The sequence below is a fragment of the Dermacentor andersoni genome, chromosome 10 (genome assembly GCF_023375885.2).
Source record: "Dermacentor andersoni chromosome 10, qqDerAnde1_hic_scaffold, whole genome shotgun sequence".
Taxonomy (NCBI): Eukaryota; Metazoa; Arthropoda; class Arachnida; order Ixodida; family Ixodidae; genus Dermacentor; species Dermacentor andersoni.
Window position 1 is genome coordinate 131,991,013 of NC_092823.1, and position 16,494 is coordinate 132,007,506.

At 44.3% G+C, this 16,494-nt stretch overlaps 2 protein-coding genes across 4 annotated transcripts in view; both read left to right on the forward strand.

Annotated features, from left to right (window-relative positions):
* The first annotated feature begins 51 nt into the window (after window positions 1-51).
* LOC126545082 (uncharacterized) lies at window positions 52-6,842 on the forward strand. Of its 2 annotated transcripts, none has more exons than XM_050192778.2 (3): window positions 52-268; window positions 2,486-2,649; window positions 5,363-6,842. In XM_050192778.2, exons 1-3 carry the CDS (start codon window positions 201-203, stop codon window positions 5,782-5,784), a joined length of 654 nt encoding a protein of 217 aa, XP_050048735.1. In that variant the 5' UTR covers window positions 52-200; the 3' UTR covers window positions 5,785-6,842. The 2 variants fall into 2 exon arrangements, with proteins under 2 accessions (XP_050048735.1, XP_054934183.1); XM_055078208.1 differs by having other exon boundaries at window positions 52-247.
* Window positions 6,843-7,614: 772 nt separating this feature from the next.
* Window positions 7,615-16,494, forward strand: part of ArfGAP3 (ADP-ribosylation factor GTPase activating protein 3) — a 34,013-nt gene continuing 25,133 nt past the window's right edge. For both annotated transcript variants that reach the window (XM_050192777.2, XM_050192775.2), the window contains exons 1-3: window positions 7,615-7,726; window positions 12,757-12,948; window positions 16,310-16,441. In XM_050192777.2, coding sequence (XP_050048734.1) covers window positions 7,652-7,726; window positions 12,757-12,948; window positions 16,310-16,441 — 399 coding nt within the window. In that variant the 5' untranslated portion in view covers window positions 7,615-7,651. The remainder of the gene's footprint in view (window positions 7,727-12,756; window positions 12,949-16,309; window positions 16,442-16,494) is intronic.

Below are 16,494 nucleotides of genomic sequence, written 5' to 3' on the forward strand. Positions count from 1 at the left end.
GCTAACTTTTCTGCAGCCTGCCTCAAGTGGTGCGATTCAGACTCGCGTAGGCCGGCTCGTAGGCAGCCAAGACAAGACAGCGGGAAACTCGTTTCGCTTGTTACGCCGCTTTTGTGCTAAAATCATAGAATAAAGCTAAAATTGTGTTGTTAAATCAGCCGCTTCGTCTTAACTCGGGTCTTTTGTGTCCTTATGAAGCTATGAACCTCGTTAAGTTCAAAGACGTGCTTAACGGCGAAATAGGAAGGTACGTCAAGATCGTTGGATGGTAAGTACTACTTGAGACGAGCAGATCTTGTCGGTACATGTCGCGGTTTCGAAAGATGTCCAGATGTTTATGTCAGCTACGTACCTATACATGCATCTGCCAAGCTGCTTGCACTTGGTTTTCAGAATTCACCTTGGGTGTCCCGGAATATTACAGATTGTCCCAGTTGTCCACGTTTTCTATGATGTTCCCAGTGATTTAGTAGGTGCGCGCTTGATTATACTCACTTTGCCGTTCTACTGCTGGCGATATTTTAACCTTGGCAGGAAGCACTAGTGGTTTCCGCTGCCTATGTGCCTACGGCGTCCATATGTCGCCTTGAAGAAGACAAGTCCACTTGTCGAAACGTTGGCTCCTGCTTTCACCTTGTTCTCGTTTTGCTCATCGACTTGAATTTCCATCTCCCGCCTTCCCCGTGTTTTCTACGGCGTCGTAATCACTTGTGCTGTGAACGGTCTTTAACTCCTTCAATATTGCAAGAACTGTGAAAGTATCACGTTTGCTTCTTGTGCATCATTTGTCATGCGACGCCTGCCACAGTGGCTCGTGATGGAGATGCGTCCGCTTCCAGATAGCCTCTGTATAGTGTTTAATTTTCATGCCACTCATTTCCATTCGTCTACGAAATGTCAGAGGTTCGCCGTAAGTCCACCCGATCGTTGCACCTTGGCACGCAATGCTTTATGTCTCGTGTGTACTGTAGTGCATGCTGCACCGAGTTCTACTGTACCAGGGTGTGAAGTAATGGAAGAGCCATCCATGCGGGTGGCTTTCAAGACCCGCAATGTTAATAAAACTTGTTTTGTGGCTATTTGGTGCACGCTTCATACACCGAAAAGGCTGCAAAACAACAAGAAAAAGACGGGCGAGAGGAAAGGGCGTCAATGCAGTGTTGCATACACCGAGCCCTGCTCAGTATATAAAATGCGAGAAACAAAAGTAGCATTTGTTTGGGTTCTTTACGGACCTCTTAGCCCCTCCTTCCAAGTATGATATGCGCTTGACATCCTTAACATATGTGGGCACACTTGTGCCGCTTAGAGAACCATTGATATGTATGGATTTATACTGAGTTCAACTGCGAGGCAGGAAACAGCACAGTATGGCATAGAGGTGCAGCTAGATATCTAAGATTCTGTAGCAGGAAAGTTGAACTGTTCTGCTAAAGAAACACAATTCAAGTCGCTCACAAGGCAACCTGACATTGAGTGGGTGCGTTAGTCAAGAACAGCGAGTGGCAATTACAACTTTCATGTAAAATTTAACGTTCTTTTATAATATATGCCTTGCAGCAAATCCCCCGGCAACTTGTGCTTTTATCTTTTGTCTCTGTAGAAGTGAAGCTTTTGTTCTTCAGCTGACTTTAAGAACATCTTTAAAGAGAAAAAACACAGGTTGAGCGAGCAGTCGCTTCAGATATTCTTGAAAATTTATTTCTATGGTAGAGAATAAAGCAGCATGTGTTTTGATGCCAAGAGCATGATAAACATTTTGATTCCAATCAAAATGGATTGAACATATCTCGGTACTCCATGCACTGTCCCAGAATGTGGCCTGATTTTCGGTGTTTTGTTTCCAGATTTTATTAATGTACCAGTGCAGGTTTTCCCAATTCTAGATATGAGCAACTTTGTCACACAGCGATCTTAATTATTTCTTTATGATCGCTATTGATGTTCTTGTAGCACTTAGGAGGAGCTATTGCATTGTACTAAATATCTGTCGTATGCTTTCATCAACAGTGAAATTGTTAAAATTAAATTAAATTATGGGGTTTTACGTGCCAAAACCACTATCTGATTATGAGGCAGTCCTCCGGAGATTTGTACCACCTGGGGTTCTTTAACGTGCACCTAAATCTAAGTACACCGGTGTTTTTGCATTTCGCACCCATCGAAATGCGGCCGCTGTGGCCAGGATTCGATAATGCGAGCTCGTGCTTAGCAGCCCAACACCATGGCCACTAAAACTGTGGTGGGTAAATGGTGAAATTGTACTTGACTTGGGCATGTCATAAGTCCTAATTATGTCTGCAGCCTCATGCAAGAAGTTCAGCATTGAGCTAAGCATCTGTGACTAGGCAGTGAAAATATCAGTTGACTGTTATATTCATTCTTTCGTGAAATAATAATAATGAACTGAAGGTGTGTGAGAGCCTTAGTGCAGTCTATACCTGAGTGGCTACTTATATAGTCTTTTTATCTACACATTTTGCAGTGTCGTGGAATTTGATGACCACCAATTTGTGGCTGTTGTTGAAGATGCCAGGCGGAACAAACTTCCAGTTCGCCTGCTGCCCACGGAGTTGTGCCTGGACATTCATAGGTTTCAGATGTTCATCTTCAATGGCATCGTTGCACGGAGATATGAGAACGAAGACGGTAAGGAGCCTTCTGCTGTGTGAAGAAATGGCACCAAATTGAGAACTGCATCTATCCTGCTGATATCATTTCCTTCTGCCCTTATTCCGTTCAATGTCACAACAAAATTGAGAAGTGCTTGTGCTGTAGGACAGTGTCACAACTTGTTGTTTCGCTTTCTGATCAATAGAGCCCCAGAACTATTTAATAAACAATATCAAGTTCCCCTCGTCCTTTCTGTTTTCCTAGCAATACCTTTATTTTCCCATTCCTTGAATAAAATATTCAGGTAGAACTGCTTCTGACCCACTATGGTGGCGTAGTGGCTACGGCATCGTACTGCTAATCCTGAGGTTGTGGTATCAAATCCTGCCCACGGCAGCCACATTTTGTTGGAGGCAAAATGCAAAAGTGCCTTTGTGATGTGCATTAGGTGCACATTAAAGACCCCCAGGTGGTCGAAATTAATCCATAGTCCCCCATTGCAGTGTGCCTCATGGTCATATTGTGGTTTTGCCATATATAACCCCAGAATGTAATTTTTTAGAACTGCTTCTGAATGGCCAATGTTTCTTTTTAGAATATTCTTTTAGTTATTGTTCTAATTGGTAACTACACTGGAAGCATAGTGTGCAAAGGACGATCCACAAAGACTAGACAGGACAAGCGCTATCCTGGCTGTCCTGTCTAGTCACGTAGCGTCTAGTCTAGTAACGCTTGTCCCGTCTAGTCTTTGTGGATCGTCCTTTGCGCGCTATGCTTCCAGTGTAACTATGTTTCACCAACCAGCCCAAGCCTATACTCATCTGAAGACTAATTGATAAGACATCAATTAGGCAGTTGTAAAGAATCATAAGACACATCAGAAGGAGATGTTCCCAGCAAGGTAAGGTACACATCTTTACTTTTTCCAGCAAGTAGAGGAAGCCCACGAAATATGAAAAGCTTCAGGTGGATGCGCACGGGATATCAGCACCATCAGACAGTCTCAGTGGGAAAGCAAGCTATTCATCTGTTACTGGGCCTAGTGATGGCGATAACAGCACGCATGTTTTTTCCATGACGGCCGAACAGCTCTTGGAAATCGTTACGTGTCAAGATCAAGGAAATGCACTGCCCTGAATGGTGAGCCTGAGATGAACTTGCTTTTCCTTTGAGACGGTTTGATGACACTTCTATTCTGTGTCCATGGGTGCGCATTCGCATGGTATTTTTTGTATCTCATGGGCTTTCACTATTTGCCAGAAAAAGTAAACATGCAATGTGTACTTTGCTGGAAAGACCTCCTTTTGACATCTCTTATGATTCTCTGCAACTGCCTAATTGACATCTTGACAATTGAAACATCAGTTAGTCAGATAATTACTTTTAGTTAAATAATAAACTATGTCAGGGATGAAAATATTACTGGCCGTTTCTTAGCAACACTCTAAACCAACAGTCTAAACAACAAGAACCCAGCCTTATTCATGTATAATGATCCATGATTTTTTTTAAACTTGGTGTATGATACACACTGTTTAGCATGGGGGTAGGCAAAACTAATGGGTTGCACGCCCATTGGCATGCACTGTGGATAGCGATTCAGCTAGCAGGCATTAGTGTATGAAAGGTGCAATAAATGCTCTTTTGATTGTTTGCACTACTGTGTTGTCGTTCCTTTGTCCCAAGAGCACATGTGAGATCCCCACAACAGATAGAATGACTATGCATGCGTCTCAACCAAGTGTGTCTTGATTCTAAACCTTTAATCGAATTTTCTTTGTTAATGTGCTGTGGGCACAACCACTCATCATCAATAGGAACACATTATTTAATGGTATGCAGTGAATAATTTATAGTAAAGCACCTTGCACCAGGGTTTCGGCTTGTAAAGCTGCTAAACATTGTGTAATGTACGGAAGTGTGACAACAAAAAATGTATGCGTAAATGCTGCATGCTCAGAATTTGATATTGTATTGTGTGAAGGATGTGAGAATGCACACACCATGGTTTGTGTTTAGCAGCAGGTATATGCTATCAGCATGCCACTCTTTGTTAGGACTGTGCTGAACTGTATACAGTTTGAAAGAATGTAAGTTTGGGCATGTTGGTATTCCATTTTAGCTTTTATATCGTTCTCAACTGTCCGTGTCATGAGAAGCCAACAAACAAAGATGCCAAAGAAAACATAGGGGAAATTACTTGCACTTACTGACTGAATTAAATAAATGATAAATTAATGGCAATGAAAGTGGATGAAAAAACAACTTGCCGCAGGTGGGGAACAATCCCACGTCTTCACATTACACGACTTTTGTGCACTAAAATCTAAAATTTATACAGCCGTCACAGTTATTTTAAGGACTTTACCAGGGTTCCACCTGTGCATACCTATGTGTTCTAGAAATTAAAAAAATAATAGGGATTTATTTGTTGGTTAATTCTTTATTACTTGGTTGATAAGTGTTTAAGCAACATCAAATGTGTCAAAGTGCCTGTTATGTACACAATGTGATATGACACTAGAGCCCTGCTCTCAGTAAATCAACACCACACAGCTGAAAGTGGTTTAAAACGGGAAATACTCTGAGCTGTTGCTGAAATTGAGCACTGTTCTCAGTCATTAGAAGTGACATTATCAGTCATTTCGAACAGAATAAAATAAATCTGAAGCCTTTGCAAGCACCATAACCATGTTAAACAAGCACATGGAATGCTAACTTCTAATTACTCTATTCCTGTCTTTTGCAGAGCGCTGTCTACAAGTTCTGAACTTTACGCAAGTTGATTATGGATTGAACATGAAAGAATTCGAGGACGTACAAAGGCTCAGGGGAGAGGTGTTGGAAGAGTGTATTGCCGTGAACTCCAAGGTTGCAAATGAAGTGCTATTGGATCTTAGTGACAAAGTGGAATTTATGGTTGAGGACTGGGATGAGTGCCTTGAAGTGGTTGTCAACCACACTGACCGAGACAGGCAGTTCCCCATGGACGAGAACAGTGTGTCCTTGGAGGAGTTTGTCTTTGGAAGCTGCGACGACCATCGTCTGAAGTGCTTGAGGCCTCTGCCGTTCATCTATGAGGATCTGGTAAAACAAGTGTTCCAGGCAGTTGGGGAAGAGCGGTATATATCACTGGTTATCAAGCGGTTCCTTGACAGGCTTGTGGGCTGATGGCAGAAGCACGTGTAAACTTGAATATGTTTCTCTTTTGAGCATTGTGCTAGTGGCAACCCCACATAAGTGATTCAGCGTATTCATTTTGATGTTTTTTGACAAGTCTGTAATGCCATGTCTTTCAAATTTGCCATCTGTCGTCCCTTTACACAATTTGGGAACACAAGATGGTAAGTTTGTGTCTATAATAACTTAATATATAGTGTTTATAATATGTATAGAATCTAGAAGGGAGGATGGGCCAAGTGCTCTTTTTCTTGTGTTTAATATCATAAACAAATTTGGTACTCTATGTTCCAGTTTGCTATACAGGTCCATTAGTCTTAAGTGGTGTGGGCCCCAAAGTGAGAGTGCAAGTAAAAGACCACGTTGAAATCACATAATGTGGCAAATGGGAAAATGATAAGAATCTTTGCTGCTAGCCCCTAACATGTTCATGCTTAATTTGTTTGTGATAGTATTATTACCACATCTACTTATTTTTCATGTGAACCTGAACATCTTACCAGCAAATGTTGCTCAGTGGTAACCGTTTGCAAATAACAAAAACAGTACAAGCATTCAGTATTTACGCACAAGAACAACATGTACATGTACTGTGTACTTGTTGGCTATTGCCATTTTCACTGTTATAAGCAAGAACTGCATTGCTGCAATTGTGTTGCAAAGTAAATAGGCACGTGGCCACATTTTACCTTTTTTGATAATGCATGTCAATGGAGGACCTTTCTGATGTATACATTAATCTACTTAAATATACTTCTCTGCTATTCTCAAGCTGGAATCTTGAATTATAAAATGTCCGTATAATACGTAACATGTAACCAGCTGAATCGTGAGCATCCAATTTTATATCCTTCCATTTTTTATATTGTATTTATCTGAATGCCAGCTCATTTCCATATGTGCATTATTTACTCACTTTTCAGTGTCATTGTAAAAATACTTTCATTACATTGAATTATACATACATCTGTGCAATAAATGTAACAAGTTGAAACAACATTGTCAGCATTTAGCATAATAAAATATACATAAGTTTTGACATACATAAATTGTTTAGTGTAAATACCCCAGTGACAACAATGACGTCCTATGGATATCCTATAGACATCCTCTGCCAGGACATGAATATCCTAGGGATGACCCTCACACGATCGTTTGGCTGGATAACTCTGGAAGAAATGGCTAACTCTGCCTCCCGAAAATAAACGTTATTCGAAGAGAGCATCTCGCGTGCTAGCGGTGCTCGCTAAAATAATAGAGAAGAAAAAAAGGTGAGCATGTTTTCTTTACAGCAGTTTTCAGCAGGCCACGCGCGCATGCAGATTGCGCGGTTTCGCACGCGCATGCATGCAGCCTGCGCAACGTGCGCACGCGTTACTTTTCTCAGTTTTTTTTTTCTTTCATGATGGTTTAGCAGCGCCTTGACTGCTTGTGCGAGCTGGCGCAACAGCTGTGACGCACAATAAGAAAAAGTTCCGCTGTGTTTTTTTTCCATTGATCGAATGCGCACTGCAGAAAGACGGCGATTAACTGACTCGCGCGATGGGGAGGGGAGGGGGGGGGGGGGTTCTAGCGGATTCGATTGATACATTAGCGGCGTTAAATGACATGAATCTCGAAGGGAAATAACGCTCGTTACTTGCGGGGTTGAGAAAATCGAGGTTTTGCTCAAAACGGGTTCGGCTGGTCGTACGATCGCTCCGCTTTCGCAAGGTTGCGCAAGCGATATGACAAGCGACCGCGCGAGCAAGCGAGTATGCGCATAAAGAACCAACAAGCAAAACAACGCGCCTGCACTCCCGCTGAAACCGGCGCTCTCCGGTCTACCCTGTCTGGCCACCACAAGCAGTCGGCCAACATGGCAGATCAGGCACCGAGTAAATCTGATATAACGACGATTTTTAAACGACTCCGGTCAATACCAGCGAACAAGGTGAGTCGAATAAAGTAAAGACGCGCAATGGGCGGATTCGAGGTCCCACAAATATCACTTGCTGTTCGAGCCGCCGTCTTTGCTGGCGCCTTGTGACGTCTCTGGCGCGGTCTGTGCTCTCTTGAGTGTCATCGTTTTCGCTTGGGCTCGGAAAGAACACGTCGCACAGCGACCGCCGCGACTATCCTACGCGTCGCTTTGAGTGTCCTATTCTCGAGACCGCTGTGTTTGGTCTTACGAAAGGCTCGACGCTTAACCCGTTGTCGTTATTCTCAACGGTAGCGTCGGTGGCGTCCGGTTACCATATGCTTATCCGGCTAAGATTGAATGTGTCGCGTAGATCTGTGTCATCTGGCGCTGCGCGTCAGCAGTCGGCTTTCGTGTACTTGTGTGCAGCCGTTTAACGCCGGCGTTTCTGTGCTATCAGAGAGCGCCGCGTTAATATTTCTAGCCGCTTTTCCGTGTCAAATTCCAGGCGTAACCTTGGGCGGGTACTTTCTGTTCGCCGGAAAACCCTCCGGGACACTTTAAACTCGTTCTTCTATCGAGCACTAGATTTCCATACTATTTTGGTGTTTGCGGTAAACTGCTATCACTGTCTGCCAGGTTGATGTTTTGAACTTCGCCACCGCCGTTCAAACATGCGTCGAACATGGAGCTGTAATCTGTATCAAGGTGATTAATAAGAAAAGGTGGGGGGGGGGGGGGGGGGGGGTATCATAATTCACTGGTCATAGACCAAACTGTCGGCACATATTTGTAATTGGTCTGTCTTGAAAAAATGGTCACACTGTACGATATGATGTGCCTTAACCATGGCAATATTCAATCGCTTTTCACTGGTTGAGTAAAAATGAAGCGGCAAGCACAATTACTGTCTGCAACTGATTCACTACACATTGTTGCAAACTTGGACGTACTTATCTGCGACAGAAAGCGGTGAAATATTTTACATTTAGAAGACTGGCTAACTAGGCAAGGTGATACTGGGCCATAATTAACACCAGCGCAATAAACAGGATGGTAGAAAGATGCAGAACTGACAGGAACAAGGCACTGTTTAAGCAGACAAACACCTTGCTTGCATATTTCTTCGTCCCTGTTTTTATTGGGCTGGTGTCATGACATAATGAAAGATGGTTGTATGCTTAATGACACAGAATCGGTGAGGAAAGATAGAGGTATATAATCCAAAATCAAATTGCTTGTAAGCTTATGCAATGGTTTATTCTTGGAGCCGGTTTCCCTGCTCTGAATAAAAAGCTAGGCACAACCATCACAGCTTATACCAGTGACACACAGTCACTATTGATTGCAGTAAGGCTCGATACAGATATGATTCCTTGATCACAATGGACAATGATAGCTGCTACACTGTTAAATGATTCAGATCGAGTTTGTGCGAGCTCAAAAGCACCAGTTGTCGTTAGTGGTTCCAAAGCACATATCAAAATATGCAATAAAATTGTAATATAAACTCCTTTTCTTGAACAAAATATCAACTTCTTTGACATTGTGGTTAAGGCTATTATCATATGCTGATCGTCTGCAACTTTCAAAACTGCAAGGCCAACAATTGGGATTGAGAGGCTTGATTGTAAATGTCTGGATCTGGGCAGCTTTCTTGTATGCGTTATAAAAGCAGACATTCGGTTTTGCCTCATGCAATTGGCCTAGGCTGCGATATCGGCGCAGCCTGGACAATCGTGTGAAGTGAAACTGAACGTCGGCTTTTCGAACATGTACAAGATAGTGGGCCTGGTTCGAGCAAGTTCATGGTTGAAAGTGGCCGTACCGTGTAGCAGCACTTGATCCGGATTGAGCTCAATTCGAGTTGGGCCCGATTGTGACTGAAAGTGACTTTGTAACTCTGGTACTAAACAGCTTCAAGGCCGTGCCGGCTACTAGTCAACTACCATCCATCTCTGCTGCTATGCTGGCATAAGGCGAAATGGTGTGGAAGGACGCACCTCTAGCGGTCTACTCTTGCAAGCACTTTCAATCCCATCTGAGTTGATGCAGATTGAATTCAATGCAGATAAAGTGCTACTTAGCATTCATTTTCAAGCACATTCAATCAATTTAACTTGCTGATCGTAGTCGGGCTTCTTTGAGCGGGCTCAACTAATTAAACACAGGTTTAGGTCAGTTAGCATTGGCAGTTTATTACAATAGCAGTGTTAAAATATGGATGCATTAGCATGCTCAGATGCTTGTACGGGTCAGCCGGATTTGACACTCTTGCTGTATTCACTGAACTCTGTGCTAGCTGTGATTGCATGCTGATACCAAAGACGATACAGTCAGATGGCAGGTTTAATGGATTAAAGCAGACATACCAAATTTATCAGGCAAAGTGGAAGAAATTATTACTTTCCTCTGATCTGTAATGATAGTAGCAAGTCATTTAGATAAAGGTATATGGAAAGCCCTCCCATGGCCAAGGTTGCTCATCAATCATGTACTTGCACATTATGGTTGGCCAGCTGTATGCTCAGGTTATCACGTGGCTTAACGTTAATCAGTGTTAAATACAGGCCAACCCCAATGTCATGAATTCAGTATTTATTCAAAAATATATCTGCCATGATTGAATTAAATACAGTATGTAATTATAGCAGCAGAGGAAACTAGGAGAAAGATAAACATGCATTTTCTGCTGAGAAGAAGGGTTTCATAGATTGCAATGTAACGAAAATATATAAAGAATAACTTCAAGTCTTGTGAATGCTTTTTCTTCAGTGCAGATGTAGGGAGCGCTGAAATGCACAGATTGGTACAATACTCAGGACTATCTCCTTGATAATTTCGACATGTTAAATTAATTGACGGTGGTTAACGGATTTACTCACGAACATCTGCAACTTATCTATAATTAAAAATTGCAGGTTTGTCCTTAGTGCCGTTATTACATCATGATCTTGACAAAATAGATTTGTTTTGCATGTGTAGTGTGACACGAATTTAGACATAGACTTGGATGAACACAATAGAACAGGAGAGGCTCACATATGTAAAACTGTCAGCTGCAAAGAAAGAAAGCGACAAAAATGACAGGTGAGTGATGGTTGTAGAGCTGATGCAAGTCATTCTTCTGCTTGGGATATGCACTCTAGCAGCACATTACAGCAGGAATTCTAATTGTACCAAATAACCCTTGCTGAAACTTTGAAGAGTTTACACACAGCAAGGCAAGCAATCAGAAAAAGGGATTACAAGATAGCAGTTGGCTGGCAGGCTTTAGTTGGTGTCAGATCAGTTCTCTGCAAAAAATGAGCGTTGTAAAAAATGAAAGAAACATGCACACCTTTACTGTAAGTGCAAACCCTTATAGGTGCTTTCAATAGAGAGCTTGTAAATACTGTACTTCAGTCCTTAATCATCATCACCATTAGCCATGGAGGAAGGAAAGCATAGGAGAGGCCCCGGCTAGCACGGACGTATTGGAGAAAGTGTGGCAGAAGCCACTTGCTGTGTTTCTCGAAGCATCACTGGGACTGGTACCCCAAACGTCAACGTTGCCATGGCAACCATGCTCCTGAAGCTCTCGCTGCTGCTCTGGGCCTCTGAAAGTGAGTTAGGTTTTTTTCGGCACGCGCCTTTCTCGCAGCAGATTCTGTTCATGAGACACCCTGACTTTGGAGCGTGGTGTGTAAGCTTCTGTGAGTCAGCAACAGACACACTCAAGTAATCGTGGCGTGGGTTTTCATCGTCGTCTTCAACGTGCCGCGGAAAAGCACAGGAGCGCGTCTGCTTCACTAAAACTGTTACAGAAGTTTTGTAGGCTCTGTTCTGACTCGCGTCAGCAGCACACATTACCAGCGGCTTGTAGCATTCAAAGTTCCCGCCTATCTGCTCTGGCGAGCTGCTTAGAGGTGCAACAAGAGATGGCACACCAACATGGCTGCATTTCCGGCTTCAAAAACGTTACATCAAGGCCTCTCCTATTTTGTTTCTTTCCTCCATATCATTAGCTGATTTTAGCATATCATAGTCATAATGGCTGCTACACCACAAGGATCCCAGTTTGTACTATCACACAGTTTAAGCTGATTCAAGGGCAAATGGGATTTCTGATTACTTCGTTCCTGAGTCAGCCGAGCCCATCCAATGTTTGCAAACTGAAGGGGGATGGCTCACAATTACGAAAAAAAGACTTTTTGGTCAAAGTGATCGATTGATTGACGAGTGTTAGTCAGACAGGTAAATGAAGGGTTGTCTTGGCAACCCACCTAATGTATGCTGTAGTCATAGGTGAAATAGTAAGTGTATCTTTCCTCACAGTGTGATACACTGTATGCTGTTTGCCCTACAGACAGGGGTAGGCAAGGATGCGAATAGGGACTGTTGGTCTTTTTCTGGTATGATGCACTTGCAGCAGTTGTGTGGGCAAATGTGTGTCAGCATGCAAAGAATTATGGCATTTACAGAACATATTTTTAGCACTCTAAACTGCTAACAAGCATTATATTGTCATGTTGTGACTGAAGAATAAGAGACTGGCCAAGGGGTGAGTTAAGAAGTTAACTGTTTACAGGTGAGTTTGTGCACAGGAAGACAAGTAACCCTCAAAGCGTAACGATAGCAATAAGCACAATTGTCAGTAATTGAAATCTGATCTATGGGTGAAGTGTGCTGGCTATTTATACATGACTCATCATGCATTCCAGCACAATCACTGGTGCTCATGTTCATTCAAAAATGTACGTCAATATTCGCTTTGCACATGCAATTTCATTGCACAAAATTATTTTGGTGTAGAATTGGCGACAGCATTGTTCCGATACGTGTAGGCATGTCTTGCGCTAAGCGAGAAATTTGTAACAGTGGTAGGGCGGTAAAAAACAATCCCTGGGAAAAGCCAGACATGTCAATGTTTGCCTTGGGCAAACAAAATCTGCAACTGAATTCAAATTTGGTGCAAATGGAAAGGGGCGAGGTGGAGGCCTGTTAGGACTTCTGTGCAGCCAAAGTTTAAGATACCTAGATTTATTACGTACAGAGGCTTCCATTGCCTGTCTGCTGTGCAGGTGTGCTTTGATTGCGGTGCCAAGAACCCAACGTGGGCTAGTGTCACCTATGGCGTGTTCATCTGCATGGACTGCTCGGCAGTGCATCGTTCCTTGGGGGTGCACTTGTCCTTTGTGCGATCCACCCAGCTTGACACCAACTGGACCTGGCTGCAGCTGCGCGCCATGCAAGTGGGTGGCAATGCCAATGCGGTGAGTTGCCTCCTGTTGCTCTCGGCTATGTGGGCCTCTATGTGTGGCTCGTCTTGGTCTATCTTTTCTTTTTGTGGTGGCACTGGGCCTCTTCGATTTTCGGAGTTCTGGCAGCCAGCTAGTTCCGGTCCTGATAGGAAGTCATGTGGGCTGGGATACCAAGACAACATGAACCTGCTCGAAGTTCGCAAAATTGAATGCCGGGACAGCTGGCCGAATGTAAACATGCTACCAGCATAGCAGCGCCCGGCAAGGTTGACGTGTGCTCGGCATAGTCGGCCCATTTATGCGTCGCCAGCTTGAAAATATATAGTTGCACTAAGGGATACAATCACTTTTGCCCGATTTCACACGACTCGGCATAGGACATGCACTGGGCCAACCTCAACTTGTGCAGCGCAGCAGATGGCCTCCGATGGGTCCGGTGACAAGACGCAAAATTGTGCCTAAGTGATTGTATCCTTGAAAGCCATAGCCTGAGGATCCCTGCTCGCAGCGATCATGTCACCCACCGACGACATTGATGAGTTGACGTTGTGTCATCACTTCACAAGACATGAAAAAGCAGGATATCGGGTACGTCTTATACGCATAAAATTTTGTGCCGACCTGCTTGGGCTTCGATTTCAGAAAGTTTGTTGTGGCTGATGGTGCTCCTCATTTTGACCCTAAGGAGCTGGGGATGCAGCTGGCGTGTGAAAATGCATGCTGCCTGTGACCAGCGAAAAGTGTCATATGAAAAACAACATTGGTCGCGATCATGAGAGCAATTAACCAATGTACATAGTCTAATGTACGTGTGCCTATTACTCAACCAGTGCATTCTTACATCAACGGCCTGCAGTTCGGACACATATCGGTTTCGAGCTGCCACCCAAGCATATGACGAAGAGACAGAGCAAACACAGGCTAGCTGCAACGCCTTCGCTAACTGCAGAAAAAGGAGATATTTCTGCATACATACGCGAGATATGTGAAAAGGAACACCACCAGAGAAAGATGAACTGAAAACATACTGCAATATGTGTGAATGAGCGTCTACAACTTGCGTGAAACACGATGCAGATAACATGCACGCATGAAGTGCGACGCGCTGATCATCGCCGCGAAGAGGCCTTGGGGACACACACATACACACACAAAGATTCAAACGGTTCACCGCTGCTCGTATCACACCGCTTCGCAATGCGGAACGGTGCGTTAGCACCTAAGGAAATCTGAAGGTCACCGTAAAGTAAGTAAGGAAAGTAAAGTAGAAAGTAAGGAAATCTGAAGATGGGAGCGTAGACAGCTGGCTGGGCGAGGTAAATTTAAGTCCTCAAGCGCCCGTGTTGCAATCCGTGAAGTCCCCACAAAGATGGTGGCAAGTGCCCATCGCCTCTTTTAGTCGTCCGCTAGCCAGAGAACTTCCAGAGAGCAGCCAGACCAAAATTGTTCTGGCAGGTTCTGGCAGCCCACTGGTAGCCAGAACTGTCCAGCCCGAGCAAACCGAACGCCCGGTGGAAGTGTGTGGCGCGGTGGGCGGAGCAACCCGAGAAAAACGAAAACGCTCTGGCTGGCTCTGGCAGCCCGTGAGTAGCCAGAAGTGGAAAATCGAAGAAGCCCACTGTGGGGTTCTCACCCATGCTCTTTGGACAAAGGAACGGCAACACGGTAGTGCAAGGGCATTTATTGTGCCTTTTATACACAAATGCTTGCTAGCTGAATTGCTATCCGCAAAACATCCCAATGGGCGCGCGACAAATCGAGGAAGCCTGACTGACCGCGACCAGACAGTGAGCAAATATGTTCATCCCACGCTTGACGCCAATGCCTGGTCGTTTGCGCGTACGGTCACGCAAACTGGTGCATTCAAACGAGGCCTTGCTAGACGGTCTCGCAGAAGCATGGATCAGCACACGCGCGGAACGTCTGCGCCGCTTGTCGATCCCAAGCCAAAGAGGAAGAGCCTACTCCCTGTTGTGCCCGACTAACCCCGCCATTAGGTTGCGCTAGCAGCGCAACACTCGCGCATCTCGTACTCTCTCGTACTACCCTGCAAGCAGACCGACTGCCGCCATAAAGCCACGCGGCAAAGCCAGATTACAGGAGACGGGAGCTATGTGGGAAAGCAACATATCAGGGTATGCGTGAGAGTCGCGCATCCCACAGCACTAACTACCTCGCTTTAACCACCAACCTAACTAAGTTTACTGCAGGTTAAAAGCCTGTCCCAGAGATCTTGATCACACCTGTGCTATTAGCCAAACCCACACTACCTACAAATTTCTAAATGTCATGACCCCATTTAGTTCCCTACTGTCCTCGATGGCGTTTTCCTTTCATTGCCACACATACTGTTGCTGTAACATGCCACTGGTTGTCCCTGAGTAGCCCTTTTAAGGCATCTTCACCTGCCTGCTCTAGTGTTGCATGTTGCCAGGTTGTTTGTTCCTAATGATAGCCTTTCCATAAATTCATAGCACTTTCCGTTATGCAACAGCTCTGACTGTCGCCTTAGTTAGGTGCGCCATTGCTGACAACAAAAGGTTCAATGGTTCATGCCACTTGACCAGGAGCAGCTGCTGCGGCGAATCCAACACTGTCTTGGCTCGGTGCTCATTTGCTCGGAGGTGGGCATTTGCTCCATGCCCTGTCGCAGGTGGACGATCTGAATTTGCTAAAGGTATACAGATCCTTCAGGCGTGATTTTCTCTTAACATAAGTCTTTTCTTAGCACGAAACAAGCGCTGCAATGTTTTGTGGAATGGTATTTTGACAGCCCACATTGACATAATATTTGTCTTTATTGTGCCTTTCATTGTGAGATTAGACTGCTGCACGGTTGGAAATTGTACAGGTTTTCTGGTGTTCTTTTACGTCGCTCTGGTTGCCTTCAGTTTAAGAGTGTTCTCCATTCAGTAGCACACAGGACACGTCACTGTCCAGCCAGAGAATCCTTGCATGCATCAGCATCGGTAACAACAAGCATGGGCCTATGAAGGTTTAACCCCTTGTTCTCAAGCCCAAGTTTGCACCATACCTTCAAAGATTGGTTCTATGCGTCCAGCCAGGAAACCATCCCGTGGCTTTGCTCACCAGAAACACACTTCTCAACTCATTTCAGCTTGGTTAGTTGACATTCAGCACTTTAATTGAATGTAATATTAATTTATTGATTTTATATGTGTCTTTGTAATATATACTTCTACCCTGTCATCCACTTAAGGTTGCCTATGTGTTTGCTGTATTCAGAAGTGTGGTCTTTGTGAAATTCCTTTTAGTTCCACGCTGATATTCACAGTTTTCCTTATGTCCCGGCTACATTGCTCACATTGTGCATGTGTATCAGCCACTGACTCTCACTTGGTCATGTGCGCAGGTGTCATTCTTCCAGCAACACAGCTGTACCAGCTCAGATGCGCAGCAGAAGTACAACAGCCGTGCTGCACAACTGTACCGAGAAAAGCTCCACCAGCAGGCTGCCACGGCGATGCGCATCTACGGGACCAATGTGTGTACTGCTGTTTCTCACTGTGCTTAATTAAAGGGGCACTAAACGGCAGT